The following is a 26470-nucleotide window of genomic DNA, read 5'->3' as shown; positions in this document are numbered from 1 at the left end:
GAGATTGAGCCCCATGTCGAGTTCTGCGCTAACATGTCGGCACGGAGCCTGCTTAGGACTCTGCCCCCCCCCCCCCTCTCTCTCTCTCTCTCTCTCTCTCTCTGTCTCCCCCTCCCCCCCCCTTCCCCACTCACATGCCTACTCTCTCAAAATACACTTAAAACAAAACTTTACCCTCTAAGTCATTTGTTACATTGAATCTTTGAAAAGTCTTTTTTTGGCACTTTGCTGGTTCTCTAATCTCTGACCACCTCGTTCTTATCTGTCCTTATTTCCCTTTTTTCATCTGTACTTGTCTTCTTGATCTCATCTACATTCATGGCTTCATATCACATCTTATGTGGATTCCTGTTTTACTGTCCAGGCTGGATTCTCTGTGTTATGTGCAACAACACAGAGTGCTCTGCTCTGTCAGTTAATGTGTCCTGTTAATTTCTCTTTTCACATCCAGCTACATTTGATCCAAGTACTCTACACCCTATGTGGGGGCTCAAACCACAACCCTGAGATCAAGATTTGCACATTCCAGCGACTGACCCAGCTAGGTGCCCTTCACTTCACCTTTTCGTTGTGTTCCACCTCCAGCCAACCCCTCAAAAATCCACTTAGGCCAAAAGAGTAAAGTCTTCTTGCTCTAGGTACTTTAAAACTATCAACAAAGTACCCCTGAGGAACATAAACAAGAGAACACCAAGATAAAAGTCCTGCCTGTGGCTTTTCTGGGGTGTAAATAAGTCTACTAGCTAATTTTTCTTCCTTGTGTTATGGGTTTGTAACTTAGCTATAGAAGTCAAAAACCAAAATTTATCAACCTCTGCTTAAAGGTAACTTAAGGAGCAAAACCATGGTTTTAAAACATCTGACCACATTTGAAAATCTGATATTTCTGTACTCTGTAATTACAGGAAGAATCTTCAGGATTATTTTCTATTCAGTATTGCTGCTACTCTTCAAATTCACTGTTAACAGTATATGTGTTAATTGCAATTTCCCATCCTCCACCATGATCAGTAACAATTTCATATGATGGTTTACACTAGAAGAAAGCAAAGCTATGAAATTTGGCAGGGCTGATTCAATAAATAGGATTAAGCCAATTTAAGAATAATATATGATGTGCTATCAATGTGTGAAAACCTAGGACATTAAAAGGATTTTAGATAGGGATATTTCTTGGAGATTTCATCTTAGCCCCAAGAAATAAAGTGAGCTAATCTGTTTTATTATTATTTTAACTGAAAATAGAAGTACATAGAACTGTAAATAGGACATCTGGTACAGAGTTCTTAGTTACGTTGAATAAGTAAGGATATATCTCAAACTTAACACAATTGAAGAGTATAAGCAGTGCTTGAAATTCAGATTGTTTTAAAGTCTTGTGTTCATGTTAAACCTATAAATTTAAGGAAACCTAAATTTAAATGGTAACTGCCTTTCAATATATAGGGAAAATTTTCCAATAAAAATTTCCAAGATTACCTTATTAGTCAAGATTTCTATTTTTAAAAGAGCATTTATTTTAAGTAAACTATGTCCAGGGTGGGGTTTGAACTCATGACCCCAAGATCAAGAGTTATATGCTCAGAGCGCCTGGGTTCCTCAGTCAGTTGAGTGTCTGACCTTTGATTTTGGCTTGGATCATGATCCCAGGATCATGGGATCAAGCCCCATGTTGGGCTCCATGGGGTGTGGAGCCTGCTTGGGGTTCTCTCTCTCTCTCTCTGCCCGTCTCCCTGCAGCTTGTGCTCTCTCTCTAAAAAAAAAAAAAAAAAAAAGTTGCGTGCTTTACAGTCTGAGCCAGCCATCCACCGTGAACTCTATGTTCTTAGAACTACAATCAGGTTACTAAAATAGCTTCTTTTTTAGTAAAGATAAAAATTGATTTTCTTTGGTAGCAACCTTAGAATTAGAACTGAAGTACCAATATTAGTGATTTTCACCATTCTGAACCAAGCATACTTGCATAGTGGTTTATAAGTACCATATGAAAATTTGTTTTTCTGTTTTAGTGAATAGCCTACCTAGAGGTAAGGGGAAGGATGGCAAAGCCTTTCCAAAAATACTTTCAGAAGTTACTGAAGTCAGTTAAAAGCTATATTTAAACACCTGGATATAGGTAGCATTTTTCTTTTTATGAAAGGAAGCCATTGTCTGTGTAGTTAATATGACATAAGGCATAATGTTTTGCTTATTTAAGAGGTAACTTTAAAAGATAGACAAGAGAAACATTGGCTGTCTTATACAAGATAGTGATGGTGTTAGAATTTAAGTGCCTTTTCCAGTCTTTAATATTTACCAACAGGCAGGTGAGTATATTTTCAGTTTCTTTAAAAACTTTTTTTTTAACAGTTGAGAGAGTATGAGCAGAGGTGGGGCAGAGAGAGAGGGAGACACAATCTGAAGCAGGCTCAAGGCTCTGGGCTCGAACCCATGAACTGTGAGATCATGACCTGAGCCAAAGTTGGACACTTTCTAACCGACTGAGCCATCCAGATGTCCAGTATATTTTTAGTTTCTAAACAGTTATGAAATGATTGACATTTTCTGTAATTATGACCCATTTCCATGAAAGGTTAGAGAGAATGGTTATTCCATTGTGTTTAGAAATAAGATGACAAACAGTAAATGCTTAAATTGTTTGGTGCTAAGGTCATGAGACTTCCCAGAATTTCATGGTCAAAACAGCTTTTGTATCCAGAGAGGATCTATTTGAGCCACTGGTTGTATAAAGTTGTAGTCCTTCATATCTTCCCATTGGAGGTTTTACTTCATGGTCACTCAAAAAAGGGGTGTTAAATAGGAAAGTAATAGCTGCATTTTGAACATCTCAAATTCCCACCCATTAAAATCCCTTAATGTTCTTCCTTGAATTACATAGTCTCCATTGTAGTTCCTTTTTTGAAAAGGAAGGCAAGGAACATTTCCTGAAGTGAAGAAGGCAGTTCTGTAGTTCCTTTAACAGATGTTATATCCAGAGGTTGATGCACAGGGATAAGTTGTGGGGAGAAGAGGGTATTATGAAATGTAACATTAAAGATAACATCACGAATGCCACAAAGTTAAAATATGAAACTTGATGCTTTGAGACATAGTGGGCTGAAACTGGGGTTTAGAAATGCCAATCCTGTTACAGGAGAATACGTTCCATATTATAGTAGGCATCTGTGAGTGGGGTAGACTGGAATGGCTCCTAGGGGTAATGTCTATATATTCATCTATCTTCTTCCTGATCCGCTTACGCCATGCAGATCATGGCCCTCAACAGTTAAAATTTGGTGTATATTCTGGGTTGTCAGAGTGAAGTAGGCCACAAACAACTGGGATTCAGGTATTTCAACATCTTTAAATCTCCTGTACCAACATAAACAATTTGTATAGTGCTGGTGGAGTTGGGAGAATCAGGTTTAATTAGATGCCTTTTAAATACTTAACATTGCCTACTGCTGCCTGACTTCTAAATATTAAGTGAAAGCAAAGAGATAAATCCTAGTCTTTGCTCAAATCATTGTTTTCCCAGATCCCCACTAGTTGAAAATTTTTCTTTCCCATCACTTGTCATTTTTTAAAAACTATTACAGCCTTTATATATAAACATGCCATGTATTCTACATTTTCATGTGTGATATGTCTCCACTAGATTGTAAGCCTTTGGAGGTCAGAAAAATGCACCTAAATCATTGTATCTGCCACCACATCTAGTACAGTGCCTTATATTTATTTGCTAATTCAATAAATATTCATTAAAATAATGGGAGATATTATTGTAGCTTGATATTTGAGCCCTTTAGATGAAAGCATAATCAATTATTTTTTTCTACTTAAGTTTGAAAATGTACCCTGGCATACATAGTAATTGTGGCATTTATCAAAAAATTTACACATTTAATTGTACTGGCTCTCCATAGCTAATGTTAGTCTGGAGCAGCACTGACCAGTAGAAATATAATGAAAGCCACATAATGTAATTTTAAAATTACATTAGAAGTTTAGTAAAATTACAAATAATGTGGCCACATTATAGAAATAAGAAACATGAGATTAATATTTTAGCTCATTATTTTGAGAATATTTAACATTTGTTTTAAAAATTCAGTTTACATTCTTGTTTTCATGTGCAGTCTGATGTCTACTTTACACTTCTAGCACATGTCTATTCAGTGTGGCACTAGCCACATTCTAAATGCTCAGTAGTCAGATAATGGCCAGTGGCTACTATATTGAACAGTGCAGGTCTAGAAGAGCAGGCAAAGAACCTCTCTGGACCCTGTTTCCTATTAGGTCATTGTGATTTTAGGTTATTATCCAAATAAAGGTATTGGCTGCTTTTGTCACACTCAGAAATTGATAGAATAATTTAAGAAAATTTTTGTATTAATCATTGTATAAAGACACTTAGTAGGTACTTTACACCCAATTTAAATCTCTTTAAACTTCTTAAGAGATCTCTCTTTTAGAGTTGTGGATGCACAGGTTGAGGTAGATCAACTTAACCTTGCTCAATAAAATACTGCTAGTAGAAGGTGGAGCTGGTTTCAGAATTAGGATTGATTGTGGATATTCCATATTCCTGCTTTAAGTTCAAAACTTCTAATAAAAGTTTGGGAAAAAAGTTTAAAGCTCTGTGTGTGTTGATAACAGACCACAAGGTTAAAGAAAAAACATTTAATGAAATAAGAGTATTTTATTTTATGAAGTCTGTATCAACCATAATTTTTTTTTTTTTTTTAAGTTTATTTTCAGAGAGAGAGAGTGCACATGTGCAAGAGCTGAAGAGGGGAGGAGAGAATCCCAAGCCCACTCTGCACTGTCGGTGCAGAGCCCGACTCAGGGCTCCATCTCACGAACTGTGAGCTGATGACCTAGGCCAAAATCAAGAGTGGGATGCTCAACCGAGTCACCCAGACACCCAAATTTCTTTTTCTTGCTTTAGGCGTGGATTTTATTTCTGAAGTTATTTATTTAACGTTTGTTTATTTTTGAGAGGGGGGGAACGGCAGAAAAAGAGGGAGACACAGAATCTGAAGTAAGCTCCAGGCTCTGAGGTGTCCACACAGAGCCCGACACGGGGCTCAAACTCATGAACTATGAGATCACGACCTGAGCCTAAGTCAGACACTTAACCGACTGAGCCACCCAGGGGCCCCTCATTTATTTATTTCTGAGAGAGAGAGAAAATCCCAAGCAGGCTCCGAGCTGGCAGCCCAGAGTCCGATGCAGGGCTGGATCCTACAACAGTGAGATCATGACCTGAGGCGAAATCAAGAGTCAGACACTTAAAGGGATGAGCCACCCAGGCGCCCCCAGCTGTGGATTTTCCTTATAGCAGAAATTTATTTTTAATTTTTACTTTTCCTGAACATAATATGAAGATTTAAATTGTCTAGGTTATTTCAAAATTTCCTCTAATAACGTCATATGGGGGAAAAGCCACCTTTAAGTTGGATGTTGTTAAGGCTAACTTGAAAATCAAACATTTTGCTTTTTAGGGGCGCCTGGGTGGCTCAGTCGGTTAAGCGTCCGACTTCAGCTCAGGTCATGATCTCGTGGTCCATGAGCTGGAGCCCCGCGTCAGGCTCTGTGCTGACAGTTCAGAGCCTGGAGCCTGCTTCGGATTCTGTGTCTTCCTCTCTGACCCTCCCCCGTTCATGCTCTGTCCCTCTGTGTCTCAAAAATAAATAAACGCTAAAAAAAAAAAAAAAAAAAAAAAAAAAAAAAATTAAAAAACCAAAACAAAACATTTTGCTTTTTAAATGTTTTGGCTCTTAGTACAAAGTTGAACAGTAAATTCAGAACAAGTCTTTATAAAGAATAAGATTGGCAATATAACTTCCCAGAAAAGTTTAATAAAGTAACTTGCACAAGTATTAAAGTACTTTACTCAACTACACCGTAGGCCCTAGATACATGTAGATTAATTCAACATATACCTTTTATTTATATTTCAGTGTAGTCCTAGGATGTTCATATAAACAAGGGGTTCTAGATCATTCAAAGGCCATTAAAAGGCTGCAGAAGTGAAATTAATATACTAAATGTTTTCTTCTGTACTTCAAAACATTAAAAAAAGCAATTAGTTTTCCAGTGATGTTACATGGCGTTTTAATAATTTAATCAGAAATGGTACAGTATGAGTGTATTGTGATGTTAGTTTAAACCATCCCTAATGACGAGGACCAGTGAAATATGGATGCTTTTATATACTACTGTGGATTGGTAAACCATTCTAGGAAGAAACTTGACAGTATGTATCATGTTCTTACCCTTGCGCAATTGTATTGATATTAATCCTTAAAAATTTATTAGAAATGTGTATAAATTTAGGATAGAAAATGGTAATCATTATGTCAATAAAACTAGCATTAATAGAATAGTTTAGGGACGATACATTCTGAAGGAAAATAATGCATCATTAAAGGTGGTCCTTGTATTTGGAGTAAAATGGAAAAATATTCATGAAACCGCACATACCCCATTTAAACAATATATACTTTCTGAACGTATCTGTTTCCGCACTTTGGACGATAAGATCCTAAGGAAGAAAAAAATGACAGGCAGCAGTAGAGCGCCGGCTCTGGGGTTAGAACTGCTCCAAATCCCGGTTTTGCTAGCCTCCGTAATCTAGCTGCAAAATGGGAAAAACTGGAGTATCTACATCATGAGGTAAATGTTTGAAAGTTAAATGAAAGTGCTTAGCGCGCCGTCTAAATAAATTTTACTTGTTACGATGATGTCTTCTTGCATCTCTCCGACTGGCGGAAAATCATATATTAAATTTAGAAATGTGATGACTTAACTAAATCGAAAGCTCCACGAGACCAGAGGGATTTAACCTAACCTGCCAACCTGCCTTGTCCAAACACTTGGATTTTGATTAGACCGGCAAGGCCATGGTGACCTGAGCTCTACCTTGCCTGTGAGCGCGCAGAATGCACACTCAAAGGGGTGACGGCCCGGTGGGTTTGACTCCCGAATTCCAGGGTTTACTCACGCGTCCTCCCCTACCCAGCCCCCGCCAAATAAGGACTCCATTCTCTCTGTTGGGCGTCACGTAAAGCTCGACGGGTCCCCACCGAGAGGCTAGGGCCGGGACCACGCACTCCATTCCCCCGCCCGCTCGCGTCACAAAAACTACAGTCCCCAGAGGACCCCGCGAGCTCAGGATGTCCCGCAGGCAGGGTCCGGCGGCTGCTCGGGGCTGTAATTTACCCCGTGCTCCGGCACAACCTTCTCTCTCTCCTCCGCGATACAGGCGAAGGTTACTGGGTGCTGCAACTTTACCCCCCGATTTCCAAAACAGGCCAGTAGCCAGTGAAATCGGGCCCTCCTTGGGAGGCCGGCGCGCGACCCTGCCCTGGAGGGAGGAGCTGCGGGACGCGCTGGGCCTCCAAGGGGTGACGATCTCGGGCACGTCGTGCGGCAGTCCCCTTGGCCGGCTGTGGCGGGGAAGGGGGTGGGGGGGAGGAGGCCGCGCAGGCGCGGCGGGGCCTTGGGCGGGGCTTTGGGCGATTGCAGCCGGCGGTCGGTCCGCCGGTCGGCGGCTGTGTGGGTAGCCGCCAGGTCGGCGGGGGCGGAGACGCGGGAGGTTGATGGGGGTCGCCTCAACCTCGGCCTCAACCTGTAGCACAGCTTCAGCCACGCAAACGGAGATGGTGCCCTGGGTGCGGACGATGGGGGAGAAGCTGAAGCAGCGGCTCCGGCTCGACGTAGGACGCGAGATCTGCCGCCAGTACCCGCTGTTCTGCTTCCTGTTGCTCTGCCTCAGCGTCGCCTCCCTACTTCTCAACAGGTAACGCTGCAGCGGGGAGCTGGCGGGCGGCTGTTCTGCGAGGCCGCAGGCGCAGGCCCGGGTTGCTTCACTGTGTGGAGACCGCCCGGGCTGCGCAGCTGCGGGACTTACGGCCGGCTCCGAGGCCTTGGGAAGAGGGGCCTCGGGGCGCCGGGCGGAGCGTCCGGGCCCGGAAGTGCGAGCGTGGGTGGGGTGCGTTCCAGTGCCCCCCTTCCTGAGGCCGGGTCTTCTGAGACACCTGGCCCCGATTCTTACCTAGTTTTCACCTGTTTCTTGTAACCTGGTCCTCCATCATCTTTGTTTTTCAGAGGAGTGAAATGTATATGTACGTCTCAATTAGAGACCTTGCAGGGCGGTCCAGTCAGCTGACGAGAGGGTTCTAGGTGTTGTAGCAGCCACAGTTTTAGGCCGACGCCCCTCGCTCTCACCGCGCGCGTGCGCGTACACTCGCACTCACACAGTTGTAGAGCCGCTCTGCGCACACTCGCACACGATTTTACAGCCGCTGCGCGCACACACGCGCACACGTGCACGCAGTCTTACAGCCGCAGCGCGCACAGTCGTGCACGCATCCTTGCAGCCAGTGCGCGCGCACACACAGACTTGCGGCCAAAGCACACACATATGTAGTCTTACAGCTGAGGCGCGCGCGTGCGCACACAGCTTGCATAAGCATGTATGTGTGCACACATACACATAGTCACGCAACCGAAGCACTCGCGCGCCACACACACAGCCTTGTAGCTGAAGCTTTCCTCAAAGTGTGGTTGGTTAAAACGGGTAATTGTAAAGATTTGTTGAATCGAAGTCAGAAAGTAAAATAGTCTCTGTCTTGACATCTCTAGAATATTCGAAAAGGGAAGACTGAAAGTTTAAAATTGGTAAATTCAGTTGGCACTTTGAAATCGGAAAGTTCTGCCCCTGAAATAAAACTGATTTCCTTCAGTTAGCTATTTCTAGAAATGATGAAGTAGGTAGTGGAGGAGAACTTCAAATTATTTCCGGATTTGCTCTTGGCGGAGAGAAGTCTGAGACACTTGTCAGCAACAGTATCTACATGATGTTTTTTCTGATGTTTTGAACATGAAAGCATCCTTACTCTTTCCCGAGGTAGTTGATCCCTAAAGAGAGGAATGGGAAAGCGTTCACCAGGAATTTGGTTATTTAATTTTGCTCTAAGGCAACCATTTCGTGTGACGGTTGGATCAGATTTTTTTTCCCTAGCCATTTTGCTTTCTTGTTAGTGGACTCTGGGTTTATATAATACTAGGTTTAAATAACGATTGATATTTTACTGGAAAATATCATTTGAGATCTAATGTGATTTGATTGTGATAGTAAGATGTTTGATTTCAGGAATACCTAAAGGAATTCTGTTAAGAATCCTTAGCAGAGTGGAAATTAATTATTAAGTACTTCGCTTTCTGTCATCTGGAAGGTATTCTAGATTAACAGCTTTAATATGAAAGGTTAACTTTTTGTGCTTAACTTTTGTCCAGGAATTTTTAACCTGTCTCCTTCGGTAGATGGGTCAGTTTAGGTGTCCAAAGTAGGACATGTAGGATCAGGTTGAACTAGATTTCTGAGGTTGTCTACTTAATTGTAGTGTCTAGTGTTCTATGTTGTTAAGTCATAGAATACCATTTGATCTGTACCCTGTATCTTTATTTGTATTATTCAAACAAAGAATTTTTTTTCAGACTGTTTTTGGTACTTTCCTTTGTTAGTGTTGAAACCAGCAAAAGTGATCTTAAACATCATAGAACTGTCTTTACTAAAAGAATGGTTAGGTACCCTGTGGTGCCTGGCTGGCTCAGTCCATAGAGCATGGACTCTTGATCTCAGAGTCTTGAGTTCACGCCCTACATTGGGGTACAGTTTACTTAAATAAGTAAATAAAATGAAAGAATGGTTAGGTACCCTTTTAACAGGAAAAAGCCTTTGGAAGGTGCAAGACAGTGTATATAGTGTGCTTTTCAACGTATTGTGTGATTTTCATTAAAGTACGTGTGCACATTCACGGAGCACCTGGGTGGCTCAGTCGGTTGAACATCTGGCTCTTGGTTTCTGCTCAGGTCCTGATCTCATTGTTCATGAGTTCGAGCCCCACGTTGGGCACAGTGCTAATGGTGCAGAGCCTGCTTGGGATTCTCTCTCTGTGCTCCTCCCTGTCTCTCTCAGAATAAATAATTAAACTTAAAAAACTGAAAAAATATATGTGTGTAGATTCATATGTACATATAAACGTGTGTTTATGTATGCTTTGGCTATCTCTGGAAGACTGTTACATAAGGAAATGTGGTCCCTTCTAGGAGTGGGGAATACTAGGCACATCTATTCAGAAATTAAAAAAAAAAATGTGTGTGTGTATGTAAAATATAAAAAATACCAGGGGCATAATGATTGAATTAGAAGAAATGAGAAGATATACTTAATGCATACCTTCAAAAAGTGATTTTTACACAGGTATTTCACCAGTTTATAGAAATAACTTAAAAAGAAATTTTAAGTTTAAAATCTATAGTGGTTAGTATGTAGATTTGGAGCTTTACCTCTATGTGGTAAAACTTAGAATAATACTCTTTTTCAAAATTAACTTTTTCTCTTATAGCCTTGAAAGTATTCAAAGTATTGTTTAGTATATAAATTTTTCTTTTGATAGCAATTAAGGCTATGAATGTTATCTGTGGAGAGATAAATAGATATAACTTTTGGCTGTTGTAAGTGATTTGTGGGAGGAATAGAGTAACATACTTTACATATTTCAAATTATTTATGATATCACCTTTATGGTAGTGTTAGGGAAAAGTAGGAGCATAGATATAATTAGCAATCATAGTATTGAGTATTTGAGTGTTATACTAAGGAATACTTTAAGTTAATGCTACTAATAATGGTAATAGTAGTAATAGCTAACTAACACTTTGTAAGTGTTTTGTTTGGCCCAGGTATTGTATTAAGAGTTTTCATTAATTATTGAGGCAATTTATGGTTGTGTGTGAAAGTTTTGAACCTAAGCGTGACTGTAAGAATTTGATTCTGACTCCTCCATTAATCAGTTATGTGACTTTGGATAAGTGATCTAACTTTTACCTGTCACAGTCCCCTTATCTGTAAAATAGGGATAATACTAGTACCTACATTATATGATTATTTTGATGACTAAGTGGTTAATACATGGAAAGTGTTTAAATTGGTGCTCAGCATATAGAACATACTCTTATTAAATGTTAGCAGTTATTTTTATCTCATTTATTCTAGCATGCCAGCAGACACCTTTGTGAGTAACCTCAGTCACCATGGATCAGTTTTACTTGTTTTTGAATTTCATATGAATGTAATTATGTGGTCCTCTTGTATCTGGTTTCTTTCTCTCACCCTGTGTTTGAGATTTATCCATACTGTTGTGTATATCAGTACTTCAGTCTCTTTTGTTATTGTGCAGTATTCCACTGGGAATATGACACGCTTTGTTTATCCATTCTTCTGTTGAAGGGCGTTTGACTTGTTTATAGTTTTTGGCTATTATTAATGCTATGAATATTCTCATATATATTTATTTTGGTAGACTTATTTATTTTGGGTATATGCCCATGAATGGAAACGCTTAGTTATAGTGTATGGGTTTGTTTGACTTAAGTAGATACTGCCAGATAGCTTTACAAAGTAGTTATACTAATTTTCACTCCTGCCAAAAACATTTGACTGTTCTGTCTGATACTGTCTGTGGATTTAGTCATTTTAGTGAATGTATACTAGTAGGTCGTTGTAGTTTTAGTTAATTGTAGTTTAATTGTTAGCTATCGTCATCATGGTGTACATTACATCCCTAGTACTTATTTGTCTTATTCCTGAAAGTTTGTACCTTTTGACCAGCTCCCTCCAGTTTCCTGTCCCCTATGCTCCACCTCTTGTAACCACAAGTCTGATGTCTTATGGTATGAGGTTTTTTTCCTTATGATTTTACATATAAGTGAGATCATACCCTATTTTTCTTTCTCTGTTTGACTTACTTTGCTTAGCATAATACCTTTAAGGTCCATCCATATTATCCCAAATGGTAGGATTTCTTCATTTCTTATGGTTGAATAATATTCTTTTTGTGTATATATACCACAGCTTCTTTGTCTGTTCATCCATTGATGCACACTTAGGTTGTTTCCATATCTTGACTGTTGTAAAAATTTTACTGTGAACATGCAAGTGCAGATATCTTTTTAAGTTAGTGTTTTTGTTTCCTTTGGGTATATTCTCAGAAGTGGAGTTGCTGAATTATAAAATAGTTGTATTAATTTTTTGAAAATCCTCCAAACTGTTTTTCATAGTGGCTGTATCCATTTACATTCCCACCAACAGTACACCAAACCCTTGTTCCCTTTTCTCCACATCTTCACTAACATTTGTTATCTCTTGTTTTTTTGATGATGGCCATTCTTTCTTTTTTTTTAAATTTTATTTTTTTTAATTTACCTCCAAATTAGTTAACATATAGTGCAACAATGATTTCAGGAGTAGATTCCTTAATGCCCTTTACCCATTTAGCCCATCCCCCGCCCCAACCCCTCCAGTAACCTTCTGTTTGTTCTCCACATTTAACAGTCTCTTATGTTTTGTCCCCTTCTCTGTTTTTATATTATTTTGCTTCCCTTTACTATGTTCATCTGTTTTGTATCTTAAAGTCCTCATATGAGTGAAGCCATATGATATTTGTCTTTCTCTGACTAATTTCACTTACCATAATACTTTCTAGTTCCATCCACATAGTTGCACATGGCAAGATTTCATTCTTTTTGATTGCCACGTAATACTCTGTTGTACATATGTACACCACATCTTCTTTATCCATTCATCCATCAACGGACATTTGGGCTCTTTCCATACTTTGGCTATTGTTGATAGTGCTGCTATAAACATTGGGGTGCAGGTGTCCCTTTGAAACAGCATAGCTGTATCCCTTGGATAAATACCTAGTAGTGCAATTGCTGGGTTATAGGGTAGTTCTATTTGTAATTTTTTGAGGAACCTCCACACTGTTTTCCAGAGTGGCTGCACCACCTTGCATTCCCACCAGCAATGCAAACTCTTTCTCTGCATCCTCGCCAACATCTGTTGTTGCCTGAATTGTTAATGTTAGCCGTTCTGATAGGTGTGAGGTGGTATCTCATTGTGGTTTTGATTTGTATTTCCCTGATGATGAGTGATGTTGAGCATTTTTTCACGTGTCGGTTGGCCATCTGGATGTCTTCCTTGGAGAAGTGTCTATTCATGTCTTTTGCCCATTTCTTCACTGGATTATTTTTTTTGGGGGTGTTGAGTTTGATAAGTTCCTTAGAGATTTCAGATACCAACCCTTTATCTGATATGTCATTTGCAAATATCTTCTCCCATTCTGTCAGTTGCCTTTTAGTTTTGCTAATTGTTTCGTTCGCTGTGCAGAAGCTTTTTATTTTGATGTGGTCCCAAGTAGTTCCTTTTTGTGGTGATGGCCATTCTAACAGGTGTGAGGGGATATCTCATTGTGATTTTAATTTGCATTTCCCTGAAGAGTAGTGATATTGAGAATCATTTCATGTACCTGTTGGTATTTCTTATAACTTCTTTGGAGAAATGTCTGTTTAGGTTCTCTTGCATTATTATTTATTAACTAATTAATTATTATTATTTTTTTTTACCAGCAAAATGGGTTTATTCAGGAATAGCAGAACAATTGCAATTGCTATGGGAAACCAAAGACAAGTCTGAAAATCAAACGAGAGGAATGTAGAGAAAGGAGAGAGATGGCAGGGGCTTCTTTGAGTAAAAGTCCATTGGAAGAACTTGAGTGGTGGCATATGTTTGTTTTTTTTTTTTTCTTTTGAAAAAATATACAAATGTTTTACTATTTTTAATTTTTAATTTTTGTTTAAATCCAAGGTAGTTAGCATATAGTGTAATAATGATTTCAGTAGTAGAATTTAGTGATTCATCACTTAAATATAACACCCACTGCTCATCCCAACAGGTGCCCTACTTAATGACCATAACTCTGTATTTGAGTCTCTTATGGTTTGCCCCCGTCTCTCTTTTTAACTTCTTTTTCCTTTTCTTCCCTTATGTTCCTCTGTTTTGTTTCTTAAATTCCACATTTGAGTGAAGTCATAGGATACTTATCTTTCTTTGACTTAATTCACTTAGCATAACACACTCTAGTTCCACCCACGTTGCAAATAGCAAGATTTTATTCTTTTTGATCACTGCATAATATTCCATTGTATGTATGTACCACATCTTCTTTATCCATTCATCAGTCAGTGGACATTTGGGCTCTTTCCATAATTTGGCTATTGTTGATAGTGTTGCCATAAACTTTGGGGTGTATGTGCCCCTTTGAATCAGAATTTTTGTATTTTTAATGGTTTTTCATTTTTGAATGGTTTTTAAAGTGGTTGTAAATTTTTTGAGCAACCTCCATATTGTTTTCCAGAGTGGCTGCACCTCTCCCAGTTTGCATTGGGAATGCAAACTGGGAGTGCAAACTGCACCTCTCCCAGTTTGCATTTCCAGAGTGGCTGCACCTCTCCCAATTTGCACCAGTTTGCATTCCCAGCAGCAGTGCAAAAGGGTTCCTCTTTTTCTGCATCTTGGCCAACATCTGTTGTTGCCTGAGTTGTTAATTTTAGCCATTCTGACAGATATGAGGTGGTATCTTATTGTGTTTTTGATTTGTATTTCCCTGATGATGAGTGATGTTGAGCATTTTTTCATGTGTCAGTTGGCCATCTGGATGTCTTCTTTGGAAATGTGTGTTCATGTCTTCTGTCCATTTCTTCACAGGATTATTTGTTTTTTGGGTGTTGAGTTTGGTAAGTTCCTTACAGATTTTGGATACTAACCTTTTATCTGATATGTTATTTGCAAATGTCTTCTCCCATTCTGTAGGCTGCCTTTTAGTTTGTTGATTGTTTCCTTCGCTGTGCAGAAGCTTTTTATCTTGATGCGGTCCCAATACTTCATTTTTTGCTTTTGTTTTCCTTCCCTCTGGAGACATGTCTAGTAAGAAGTTGCTACAGCTGAAGTCAAAGAGGTTATTGCCTGTTTTCTCTAGGATTTTGATGGTTTCCTGTCTTACATTTAGGTCTTTCATCTATTTTGAGTTTATTTTTGTGTATGGTGTAAGAAAGTTGTCCGGGTTCATTCTTCTGCATGTTTCTGTCCAGTTTTCCCAACACCATTTGTTGAAGAGACTGTCTTTTTCCCATTGGATAATCTTTCCTGCTTTGTCAAAAATGAGTTGACCATACATTTGTGGGTCCATTTCTGGGTTCTCTATTCTGTTCCATTGATCTGTCTGTTTTTGTGCCAGTACCATACTGTCTTGATGATTACAGCTTTGTAATACAACTTGAAGTGTTGAATTGTGATGCCTCCAGCTGTGATTTTCTTTTTTAACACTACTCTGGCTGTTTGGGGTCTTTTCTGGTTCCATACAAATTTTAGAATTGTTTGTTATAGCTCTGTGAAGAATGTTGGGGTTATTTTGGTAGGGATTGCATTGATAGAGTTGTGGTATATCCTCACTGGCTGGGCTTGCTGTACATGGAAACTTTCTCCCCCTTGTTGGAGTAGTAAGGTAGGCTTCTTCCTGTTGGCAGTGCGAGGTATTTCTCTTCATGTTGGGGTCTGCAATTAATGAGTGGTAGGCTGTGAGAGATCCCCTTTCTGACCTCCCAGCTTCATTTGAAGTGGTGTTTTCTTTATTCACTTTCATATTTCCCCCCTTTATGATCTTTTTCTGACAACATTGCTGATAAAGAGTCAGGTTTTCCATATTTAGTGGTTTTGCCTGTTGGTGCCAGAAAAGACCTTTCAACTTCCACATCAGAGAGAAAATACGTAACAGTTGAAAACCATCTAAGGCCACATTTGGGTAACAAAGTTAGGAGGGAGAGCTCTCAGGCATTTGTTATATAAAGTCTACACTTTATCAAGGTTATAAACACGGACAGTCATCTTGAAGCACTGAGCTAGTATCACTTTACTGGCTATATCATTTCTACAGAGTTTTGACATGCAACAGGTCCTCTGCACTTTTTTAATTGGGTTATTTGTTGTTTTGCTATTGAGTTGTATGAATTTTTTTTTTTTTTTTTTAGTGTTTATTTTTTGAGAGAGAAAGAGAGTATGAGTGGGGGAGGTGCAGAGAGAGAGGGTGACACAGAATCCGAAGCAGGCTCCAGGCTCTGAGCTGTCAGCACAGAGCCCGATGTGGGGCTTGAACCCACGAACGGTGAGATCATGACCTGAGCCAAAGTCGGCCGCTCAACCGACTGAGCTACCCAGGGTGCCTCTGAATTCTTTATTTATTTTAGATATTAATCTCATCAGATATATGGTTAGCAAATTTTTTTTTGCATTCCATAGGTTGTCTTTTTACTTCATTGATAGTTCTTTATTACTTTTTAAATTACCACAACTGGCTTATATACACTTAACTTAGTATGTGACAGGCTATTCTAAGCACTTTTTTTATCTTATTTAATCATCATAATAACATTATGATTAGGTATTATTATTGCCACATTTTATAGAGGACCAGACAAGTCAGAGAGGGTATGTAATTTGCATTGTGTCATAGCCAGGATTTTAACCCAGACAGATAGACTCTAGAGTGTTACGTATTTTGTTACCAAACTTCATAGATCTTTCACTCCAAGTTCTGTTTCTTTTATTTTTCTCTTACTATAACAGTAACAGATTTTCTTTCCTTTCCTTTTCTTTTTTTCAACAATACTGTTAAGTTTTACAGTGTGGTTTTATATTTGCTAGGACAAATTCTCACTCTTGGCCCTTCTTTCCCAAAGTTGGCACAGCTCTTTTTAAACCTTTATTTTCCCTATTCATTTTAGAATGAATATGTCAAATTTGTCAAAAGATTGAGCTGGAATTTTGAATGTAGTTTCTGTTTTGTTTATGTATTGTCACATAAACCATCCCTCAAATTTGTGGTTTAAATCAACAACAACATCTAATTTGCTCACAGAACTGTAATTTGGACAGGAGTTGGTCTGTGTTCACTGTGCATCAGCTAGGTAAATGAAGGCAAGGGGCTAGAATAGTAATTTGTTGGCTTATTCATTCACATGTGTGACAGTTGATGCTTATCGTTGAGTGTGCTCTTGGTGGGACTATAGCCCAGAACTTGTATATACAACCTTTACATGTGGCTTTTTTCCCCATCATGGTACTGGCTTACAAAAGTGAGCATCCTGAGAAAGAGACCTTGTCAGAAGCCATATCCATTTTATGACCTACCTTTGGAAGTTAGGTAGCTGCATCTCTGCCCCATTCTTTTAGTTGAGGTGAATTATTAAGGCTAGCCCCTATTTAAGGGGAAAGAAATTAAACTCCTGCTTTTTTTTTTTTTTATTTTATTTTTTTTAACGTTTATTTATTTTTGAGACAGAGAGAGACAGAGCATGAACGGGGGAGGGGCAGAGAGAGAGGGAGACACAGAATCGGAAGCAGGCTCCAGGCTCTGAGCCATCAGCCCAGAGCCCGACGCGGGGCTTGAACTCACGGACCGTGAGATTGTGACCTGAGCTGAAGTCGGAGGCTTAACTGACTGAGCCACCCAGGTGCCCCTTTTTTTTTTTTTTAAAGTAGGTTCCATGTCCAATGTGGGGTTTGAACTCATAACTGTGAGATCAAGAGCTGCATGCTCTACAGACCAAGCCAACCAGGTGCCCCTAAACTCCTGCTTTTTTATGTGAAGAGTGTCAGAGAATTTGCAGTCATATTTAATGCCACCACAGTGTTACTTAATTTGTAAATTAATATGGATAGAATTGATATCTTTACTGTTTTTAAAGTTTTCATCCATGAACATCAATAATCTCTACATTTAGATCTGCTCTTAATGAATGTCTTTTTTTTTTTTTTTTTTTTTTTTCATTTTTGAGAGAGAGAGCGCTAGTATGAGTGGGAGAGGGACAGAGGAAGAGGAAGAGAGAATCTCAGGCAGGCTGACAGGCTTCACACCCAGCTCTGAGCCTGACGTGGAGTGGGGGCTCCATTTCCATCTTAGGACCCTGAGATCACAACCTGAGCCTAAATCAGTCACCCAACCAACTGAGCTACCTAAGTGCCGCTGCTCTTTTTAATCACCTTTTTTTTTTTTTCATTTTAAAAATCTTATTATGGATAATTTTAAACATATATAAGTAAAAATAGAATTATATAATGAAGCCTCTTAGAAACCATTGTCACCCAGCTTAAAAAATTATGAGCTCAAAGTCAAATATCTCCCCCCACAATTATTTTAAAGCAAACCCCACATATTTTATTTATAAACATTAAACATTTCAGTATGTATCTCTAATAGACAAGAGTCCTTTTTTCTTACATAACCACAATACCACATCACATTAAAAAAAAAGTTTCTTAACGTCATCAAATATCCACTAAATGTTCAGATTTCCCTGAATTTGTTAGAATTTCCCTCCAACATTTTATGAAAAAAAACCTTTAAGCATACAGCAATGTTGGAATTTACAATAAATGACCAGTTATGTACTGCCTAGATTTTACCATTATTAATATTTTACTATATTTTCACATACTTTACCATGTTTTTGTCTGTTACTCTATCCATAATGAATCTTATTTGTAAACAACTTTTTAAAAAATTTTTTTTTTTTTAACGTTTATTTATTTTTGAGACAGAGAGAGACAGAGCATGAACGGGGGAGGGGTAGAGAGAGAGGGAGGCACAGAATCGGAAGCAGGCTCCAGGCTCTGAGCCATCAGCCCAGAGCCCGACGCGGGGCTCGAACTCGCGGACCGCGAGATTGTGACCTGAGCTGAAGTCGGACACTTAACCGACTGAGCCACCCAGGCGCCCCTGTAAACAACTTTTTACAGTTAGTCAAATCAAGATCCAAGTATGATCTTTTGATCTGAAAGCTACCTCCCCTTCACATACAGCTTACTTTGTTTTAACCTTGCAATTTATTTGTTTAAGAAACTGGGCCATATGTTTTTGGAGTTTTTTATAGTCTAGCTTTTGTTGTTTATATCCCTGTAGTGTTGTTGGGTATATTCCTTTCCCTCTCTGTTGTCTGTAAACTAGTGGTTAGGTCAAGAGGCATCACTGTTTAGATTTTTTTTTTCTCCTTTAGTCTGTGATGATATAGATTTAAAGGTAATGAGCTATTTAAAAACATGCCCTTCTTATGATGTATTGTTATTCATTATGATACACTGCTAGTTTTAGTTAATATTTTATTTAATACTTCATAAATTAAAATAGACCTAATATTCATCTTATATTGTCTTTATCTGATTTGGGAATTAAAATTATATTAATCCTTCTAAATTACCAGCTTTTTCTAATTTTTTCTTTCCTGAAGCCATCTGTATAGGATAGGGATTATCTCATTAAAGTTTGGTAAAACCATTTGGGTCAGGACCTTTTTTTTTTTTTCCTTCAGCCAGATCTCTGATTACTGTTTTAATTTCTGTAATGATAATTGGTCTATATAAGTTACCTAGTTCTTCACATAATAATTTCTAGCATTTTTGTCTTTTTCTAGAAATTTATGTCCTGCAGGTTATCCAGGTTATGAACATAATTATTCATAGTTTCATTTTTCTTTTCAGTTTTACCTGTGATTATTTCTTTTTTATTCTATACTTTATATATTTTGTATTTTCTCGTTTTCTTTTATTTTTTGGTCTTGCTAAAAACTGTCTTTTTTATTGACTTTGGTTTTGAAAGTTTCCAAGCATAACATAGAAAAAAAAGAGAGTCCAAGGAACTTCTAAGCACTCATCACACAGGTTCAATAACCAGCAATATCTGCATTTTTAGAAAAAAAATCTGAACTTTCCCCATTTAAAAAATCACTTCCACACAAAACCATAACCTTAAAAAGTTAATAGTGGTTAATATCTAATAACAAGTCTGTAATCAAATTTTCCTAATTGTATAAAAATTTATAGTATACTATACAAATCAGGATCTAAAATAGATCCACTCATTGTAGATCTACATCTACATCTCTTAAGCTTTTATAAATCTCTTATAATTTAAAACAAGAGTTGGCACAGTTTTTCTGTAAAGTGTCAGATAGTAAATATTTTAGACTTTTGGGCTGCATCAGGTATCTGTCCCATATTCATTTTTTTTTAAGAACCTTTAAAAAAATGTAAAAACTTCTCTTAGCTTGAGAGCCATACCAAGGTGGGTGGCATTTGGCCCACGTGCCATAGTTTGTCAACCTGGATATAGAACACTCTTCATTACCTACTTCTTTGTCCTCTCCCCACCATTGACTTGTTGAAGAAACTGGGTCATTTTTTCACTTTTGCTAATAGTTTCCTCATGGTGTCTTGGTTTGTTTTTTTGTTTTGATTTTTGTTTTATGTCTTCACCTGCAATTTTTTTTTTTGGAGACAAGGTGTTAGATTTATAAGTTCAATCATATTTAGATTTGTGTGTGTGTGTGTGTGCAGAATACTTTGGTGGTGTTATGTACATCTTATGTCACCTGAGAGGATAATTCCACATCAGATGGAGTTGCCTCACTTTTTGTGGAATTGGGTAGTGACAGCTAATACTTTGCCCAACAAACCTTCAGTTTGGGTTTTTATCACTTATTCCCTGAATGAGTTACTTCATTATAGGTTGCAACATGATGAGTTACTTCATTATAGGTTGCAACATGATGATTTTCTCATATTTTTTATTCTGTGTATATTTTAAAATTTGAATTCTTTTTTTTTTTTTTTTCCGTCTAGAATTGCTTTACTTCATCTGTTAGGTTTATTTAGTTACAATTTAGTACAGCTCAAATTGGAAAAGTAGGAAAAATACTTACTCTTTTAGTTTAATTATCAATTAAAAATCTTTTTAAATGTTTATTTTTGAGAGAGAGAGAGAATCAGAAGAGTGGGGGAGAGCCAGACACACACACACACACACACACACACACACACACACACAGATTCTGAAGCAGGCTCCAGGCTTTGAGCTGTCACCCCAGAGCTCGAAGTGGGGCCTGAACTCACCAACTGTGAGATCATGACTTGAGCTGAAGTTGGATGCTTAACCAACTGAGCCACCCAGGAACCTGTAATTATCACTATTTTAAGTTATAATTGGTGCCCTAGTAATCTCCACTAGTTTCCAGTTAGAGGTTTACTTATTTTATTAATTTTTCAAAAACCTAGCTTGTATTTTGTTATTTTTCTCGTCATTGTTGTCTATTGATTTCGATTCCTTTCTTTATTATTTTCTTCCTTTTTCTGTGTTTGGATCCTGATTTTTCCCCAACTTTCTGAGTGTTTAGCTTATTGGTTTTAACATTTGTCTCTGATTAATGCAGGATTTCTCAACCTGAGCACTTTTGATAATTTGGGTTAGATAATTTTTTGTTGTTGGGGGACTGGCATGTGCATTGTAGGATGTTTAGCAGGAGCGTTGGCCTCTAGCCATTTGATGTCAATAGTGTACTTTCCTTTCCCCTCTCCCCACAGTTGTGACTATCAGAAATATACTGCCAAATGTCCCCTGGAGGACAAAACACTCTTCGTTGAGAACCACAGGGGTAATGCATTTAAAGATACAGATTTTGGGGACACCTGGGTGGCTCAATTGGTTGAGTGTCTGACTTTGGCTCTGGTCATGATCTCTCAGTTTGTGAGTTCGAGTTCCTGAACAGGCCTGCTGCTGTTGGCGCAGAGCCTGCTTGGGATCCTCTGTCTCCCTCTCTCTCTGCCTCTCCCCTGCTCATGCTCTCTCTTTCTCAAAAAAATAAAAATAAAGATACAGATTTTTTTCTTAAATAATACCATAGTTATTGCTTGCCTTAGTTATAGTCCATACATTGTCTTTCAGTCTGAGTACGGGTCTATAATTCCTAATCTGTAATTTTGAAATCAGAAGGCTCTGAAGAAGTAACTTTTCTCCTAGATTTGACTGACACCAATTACATTTGATGACAAAACCTGACCTGAATAGACATGAGACTATTTATAGTATTTATTTCTGACTTATTTCTTATAGTTCATATATTTTGCTGCAGAGGTATTAATATGTGGTTATGGAGTATTGCATTAGATCTCACTGGAGGTGTTAAATTATATATGAAATATGTACTGTTCAAAACCTAAAAATTCTGGATTCTGAGTCATGTCTGTCTTGGTCAAAATGATTTTTGGTAAGCAGCTGTGGACAAGAATTTCATAATTTCCTCTTTGAAATACCTCTAAGGGGTGCCTTGGGTGGCTCAGTGGGTTAAGTGTCCAACTTCAGCTCAGGTCATGGTCTCACAGTTCATGAGTTTGAGCCCTGCATTGGGCTCTGCCCTGACAGCTCAGAGCCGGGAGCCTGCTTTGGATCTGTGTCTCCCTCTCTTTCTGCCCCTCCCCTCCATCTCTCTGTCTCTCTGTCTCTGTCTCTCAAAAATAAATAAACTTAAAAAAAATTTAGAAATATCTCTATAATTTGGGTTAGTTTCCAAGCATAGGGTTTTTTTGTTTTTTGGTTTTTTTTTTAAAGCTTGATGTCAGGTATGCTATTTTGGTTAGAGTGAAGCTTTGGATAAAGGAATGGGAAGAGGGGTGCCTGGCTGGCTCAGTCAGTAGAGCATGTGAGTCTTGATCTCCGGGCTGTGAGTTCAAGTTCCATGTTGGGTGTAGAGATTACTTTAAAAAAAAAGTGGGGGGGGGGGCACCTGAGTGGCTCAGTTCATTAAGCGTCCGACTTCAGCTCAGGTCATGATCTCACCGTTCACGAATTTGAGCCCCGCATTGGGGTCTCCACTGTCAGCACAGAGCCCGCTTTGGGTCCTCTGTCTCCCCCTCTCTCTGCCCTTCCCCTGCTCGTTCACATACACAAACTCACTCTCTCTCAAAAATAAATAAACCTTAAAAAAAAAAAAAAAAAGGAATGGGAAGCTGTAAGAGTAGAAAGGTGAACTGGGGCCAGACTGAAAGGGACCATACAAGTTTAAGGGGTTTTTATTTTGTTCTGCAGCCAACATTAAGACCAGGCAATTCATTTGGTTTGGTGGCTGAGTCTTTGTTTCAGAGCTTTTATATTTACTTGGTCACTGTCTGTTAATAGGTAAGCACCCTCTAATCATCCATCTTCACTTCTTACTACTTGGTGCTGTATATTTCCCAGTTCTGAGCTCCCAGGTCTTCTGTAATCTTTTGTATTCCATACTGTACTTGGGACATTGTTCCCAGTCAGAGAACTGGGGTGGATGTGGAACTCAATTGTGTGCTTGGTTACAATCAGATTACAATCCTCTACTACCTGTTGTCCAGTGCCTGAAAGGTACTGCATATGTTTTGTCCTATTTTATAGTTGTTTATGGTTGGAAGGTAAGTCTGGTACCAATCATTCTGACAAGGAAGCAGAAGTCTCTTACTCCTTTGAAACATATGCCATTTGTCTGTTTTCTCATTGATATCAATCTCCAGGTCATTTGTGTTCGTTTATAGATGACTTTGATTTGTGGGTTATAAACTTTCTCCCCATTTTAAATCTTGTCATCATTCTCGGTGACTTCAGTGCTTGTGTGAATAACGAACCAAATAGTCTATCTTGAGGTGATTCCTTTTCAGCCTTCCACTTGGATCAACATACAGTGGCCCTTATTATCACCAGAAAGAGGTTTACCGCCAAAATCTTAAAAAACAAGTATCCTTCTTGCTGACCATTGTCTACTTCTTTCATTCAGTCAGTCACATTGTACCTGCTCCTTGACTTCTCAGCCCCCTGACTCCTTTGTTTTCTTCCTATCTGTTATTTCACTTCTGTTGTTGCTTTCCTATGCAGTTTAGAGTTGGTCTAGCTTAGAATCCATGGTCCATCACTTCAACCACTCTCTTACCAGAATCCTTAACTCCTTTCTATGCACTCACCTGACAAAATTCAAATCTTGGATCAATGATGCTGCTTGCTTTTTTAGTGTTTATATCTTGGTCACTGAATGCTAAGAGAAAGTCCCAAATCTGCAAATTTAACTCTTCAACTTCAGTATTGTCCAGCAGTTCCTCAGAATACCCTTTTCTTTACTTTTCCTGAGCAGCTGTTTCAGAACTTCCCCAATCTGCTAGAACTTATCTTGCAACCTTTGCCTTTTCTCTGAGCATCTCCTATTTCACTTGAAGGCCACTATATTTTAATCCTCACTACTGAATTGACAGGTTTAACTGCATTCCCATCCATCTGTTCTTTCTCTCTGGTATTTGGGAAGAGATATCTCCCCCTCTTATTACTATTCTATTTAGGCTCTGAATCCCAACTACTGCTGTCTTCACTAGGATGTTATTCAATTAGTTCTTCTCTCCTTCCTTTTTTTCTCTTTTCTTCTGCTATCCTGTCAACATTTAAATATGATTAGGTTTTACTAAACATTTTCACTCATTATCTTCCTCCAGCCACCACCTTAGCCCGTCGTTCCTTTAAAAAGTCAATTCACCACATTTACCAACTTTACTTCTTTCCATTTCACTCTGTAATCCACTGTGGTCCTTTGCCATTCTACTAAGATTGCTTTTGCCAGTTCATCAGTGCCTTTTTTTGTTGCTAAAACTTCTCAGTTGCTAAACTGTCTTTTACTTAATTTTACAAATATTTGATCATGTTAACTACTTTGTCCCTGTTGATTGATTGATTGATTGATTGATTTTTTTGCCTTGACAGCTTTTATGACTTGATCCTTGGTTTTCTTCCCAGCTCTTCTAATTCCTTTATAAATTTCTCTGGCTCTGCTTATTTCTTAAACGTCTCTCTTCTTTTTTCATTCTGTAGCTTTTCCTTTGGTCATTTCATTTATTCCCATGACTTCAGTGACCTTTATGTGATAATCCCCAAAATCTTTTCCTTAGCCCATATTCTCTGCAGAGATTTAAACTACCCAATATTTAACTGCTCATGAAGCATCTTGGCTTGCCATGTTTTAAGACACTTGAAATTTAGCATGTCCAAAGAGAACTGATTTTTTTACCTATTCCTTCAGCTCACATAATCAACAACTCAGTCCTCTTAATTCTTCCTCTTAGGTGTTGCAGAACAATCAGCTTTTTATCTCTGTATTGGCTATCCTTTTATTCCTGTGGATTACTGCAGCTTTCTAATTAGCCTGCATGTTTCCAGTTCAGGCTGCTATCTCTATACTGCAGCCAGAGTGGTTTTTTGATTATAGAGTCTAGTGATACCACTCTCCTTCGTAAAACTTTGAAAATCCCTAAAATCTTCTTAAAACTCTTCATTGTCTCCTAGATATTACTTGTGGTAGATGACAGAAACTAAACTCACACTAGGTTTGGCAAAGAGTGGAATCCTTGGAAGTTTTTGTAAGTGCAGAAAGAACTGGAGTTGTAGTAGCTAGGCTTCAGAGACACGTAGAACCCGAATTTAAAATGCAACCAATACTTTCTTCACTTCCCTTTTTCTCTTTCTGTGGCCTGGCTTCATTCTCCTCTCACCACTACGTAGTGATTTGTGGACTGAAGAACTAGCACCACAGTTTGTACCTTATACAGTTATCAATTAATAGACATAATGTGGTAATTGGGATTTGAACTGTGTTGTTGGGGGACTGGTGTTTCACAAAATTGTGCTAACAAAAATTTGTGCATATCAGGACTGTGCAGTATGAGGACTGCCTGTATTGAGACATGTTAAGGTGCCTTATTTTATGACTCCATATCATCTGGCTTCTGTTTCTTTTTTTTTTTTTTTTTTTTAATGTTTATTTTTGAGACAGAGAGAGCATGAGCAGGGGAGGGGCAGAGAGAGAGGGGGACGGAGGATCCTAAGTGGACTCTGTGCTGACAGCGGCAAGCCTGATATGGGGCTTGAAGTCATGAACCATGAGATCATGACCTGAGCTGAAGTGGGACTCTAAACTGACAGCCACCCAGACACCCCTGTTTTTTGTTTTGTTTTGTTTTGTTTTGTTTTGTTTTGTTTTAAGATTCATCTTAAAGCCACTTGGTCCTTGGAGCTATGCTCAAATCTTAGTTCATGTGGTTTTCCCAAGTTTGAATTCCCCTGTCTCTTTCCAAGTCCCTCATTTCTCTACCCTATTCTTTTCTGTTGGGTTTCTGCTACTCACTCTTTTAAGCTTTTCCATAGATACTGCTTTCTTTGAAAAAAGCTTTTTTGTCCTTTTAAATTTGGGTTACATATTCTGCCTGAGGTGTTCCCATATCATGTATGCTTTCTCTTGTCATAATATAGAACACATGATCACACTGTATTGTGCTCATTTACTTACCTGTTACATCTACTAGATCATGTTTTCCATGCATGTAAAGATCATGGCAGTGCTGTTCCCAGTTGTCTCCCTAGAGTGTAGTACTGGGTAGCACAAAATATTAGTCAGTAAAGTTTTTTTTGATTTAATGAAAAATAATCAGAATTTTGATGGTGTATTAATACTACCAATATTATTGGAAGGTCTTTTGGAAAAATATAGACTAGTCAAACCTAGGTACCAAATTACAAAATACTGAAAATTTATACTTTCATATACTTTAAATGAAATGTACATTTGATAGCATGCATTCTGTGATCCTTAGAGTTAAATAAATATATCAGAGACATGACAATTGGAGATCTGTCTTCAGTCTGATATGGTAGGTGCTTAATAAATACTTGCTGAATCATTGAAGGAATAACTTAAA

General features: G+C 38.4%; 1 protein-coding gene across 5 annotated transcripts in view; it reads left to right on the top strand.

Annotated features, from left to right (window-relative positions):
• Window positions 1-7501: 7501 nt before the first annotated feature.
• Window positions 7502-26470, top strand: part of SNX14 (sorting nexin 14) — an 85096-nt gene continuing 66127 nt past the window's right edge. For all 5 annotated transcript variants that reach the window (XM_078447122.2, XM_060616098.2, XM_060616096.2 and 2 more), the window contains exon 1: window positions 7502-7786. In XM_078447122.2, coding sequence (XP_078303248.1) covers window positions 7587-7786 — 200 coding nt within the window. In that variant the 5' untranslated portion in view covers window positions 7502-7586. The remainder of the gene's footprint in view (window positions 7787-26470) is intronic.

This window comes from Panthera onca, chromosome B2, assembly GCF_046562875.1.
Source record: "Panthera onca isolate mPanOnc1 chromosome B2, mPanOnc1 haplotype 2, whole genome shotgun sequence".
Taxonomy (NCBI): domain Eukaryota; kingdom Metazoa; phylum Chordata; class Mammalia; order Carnivora; family Felidae; genus Panthera; species Panthera onca.
This window is presented reverse-complemented; position numbering and strand designations above follow the sequence as displayed.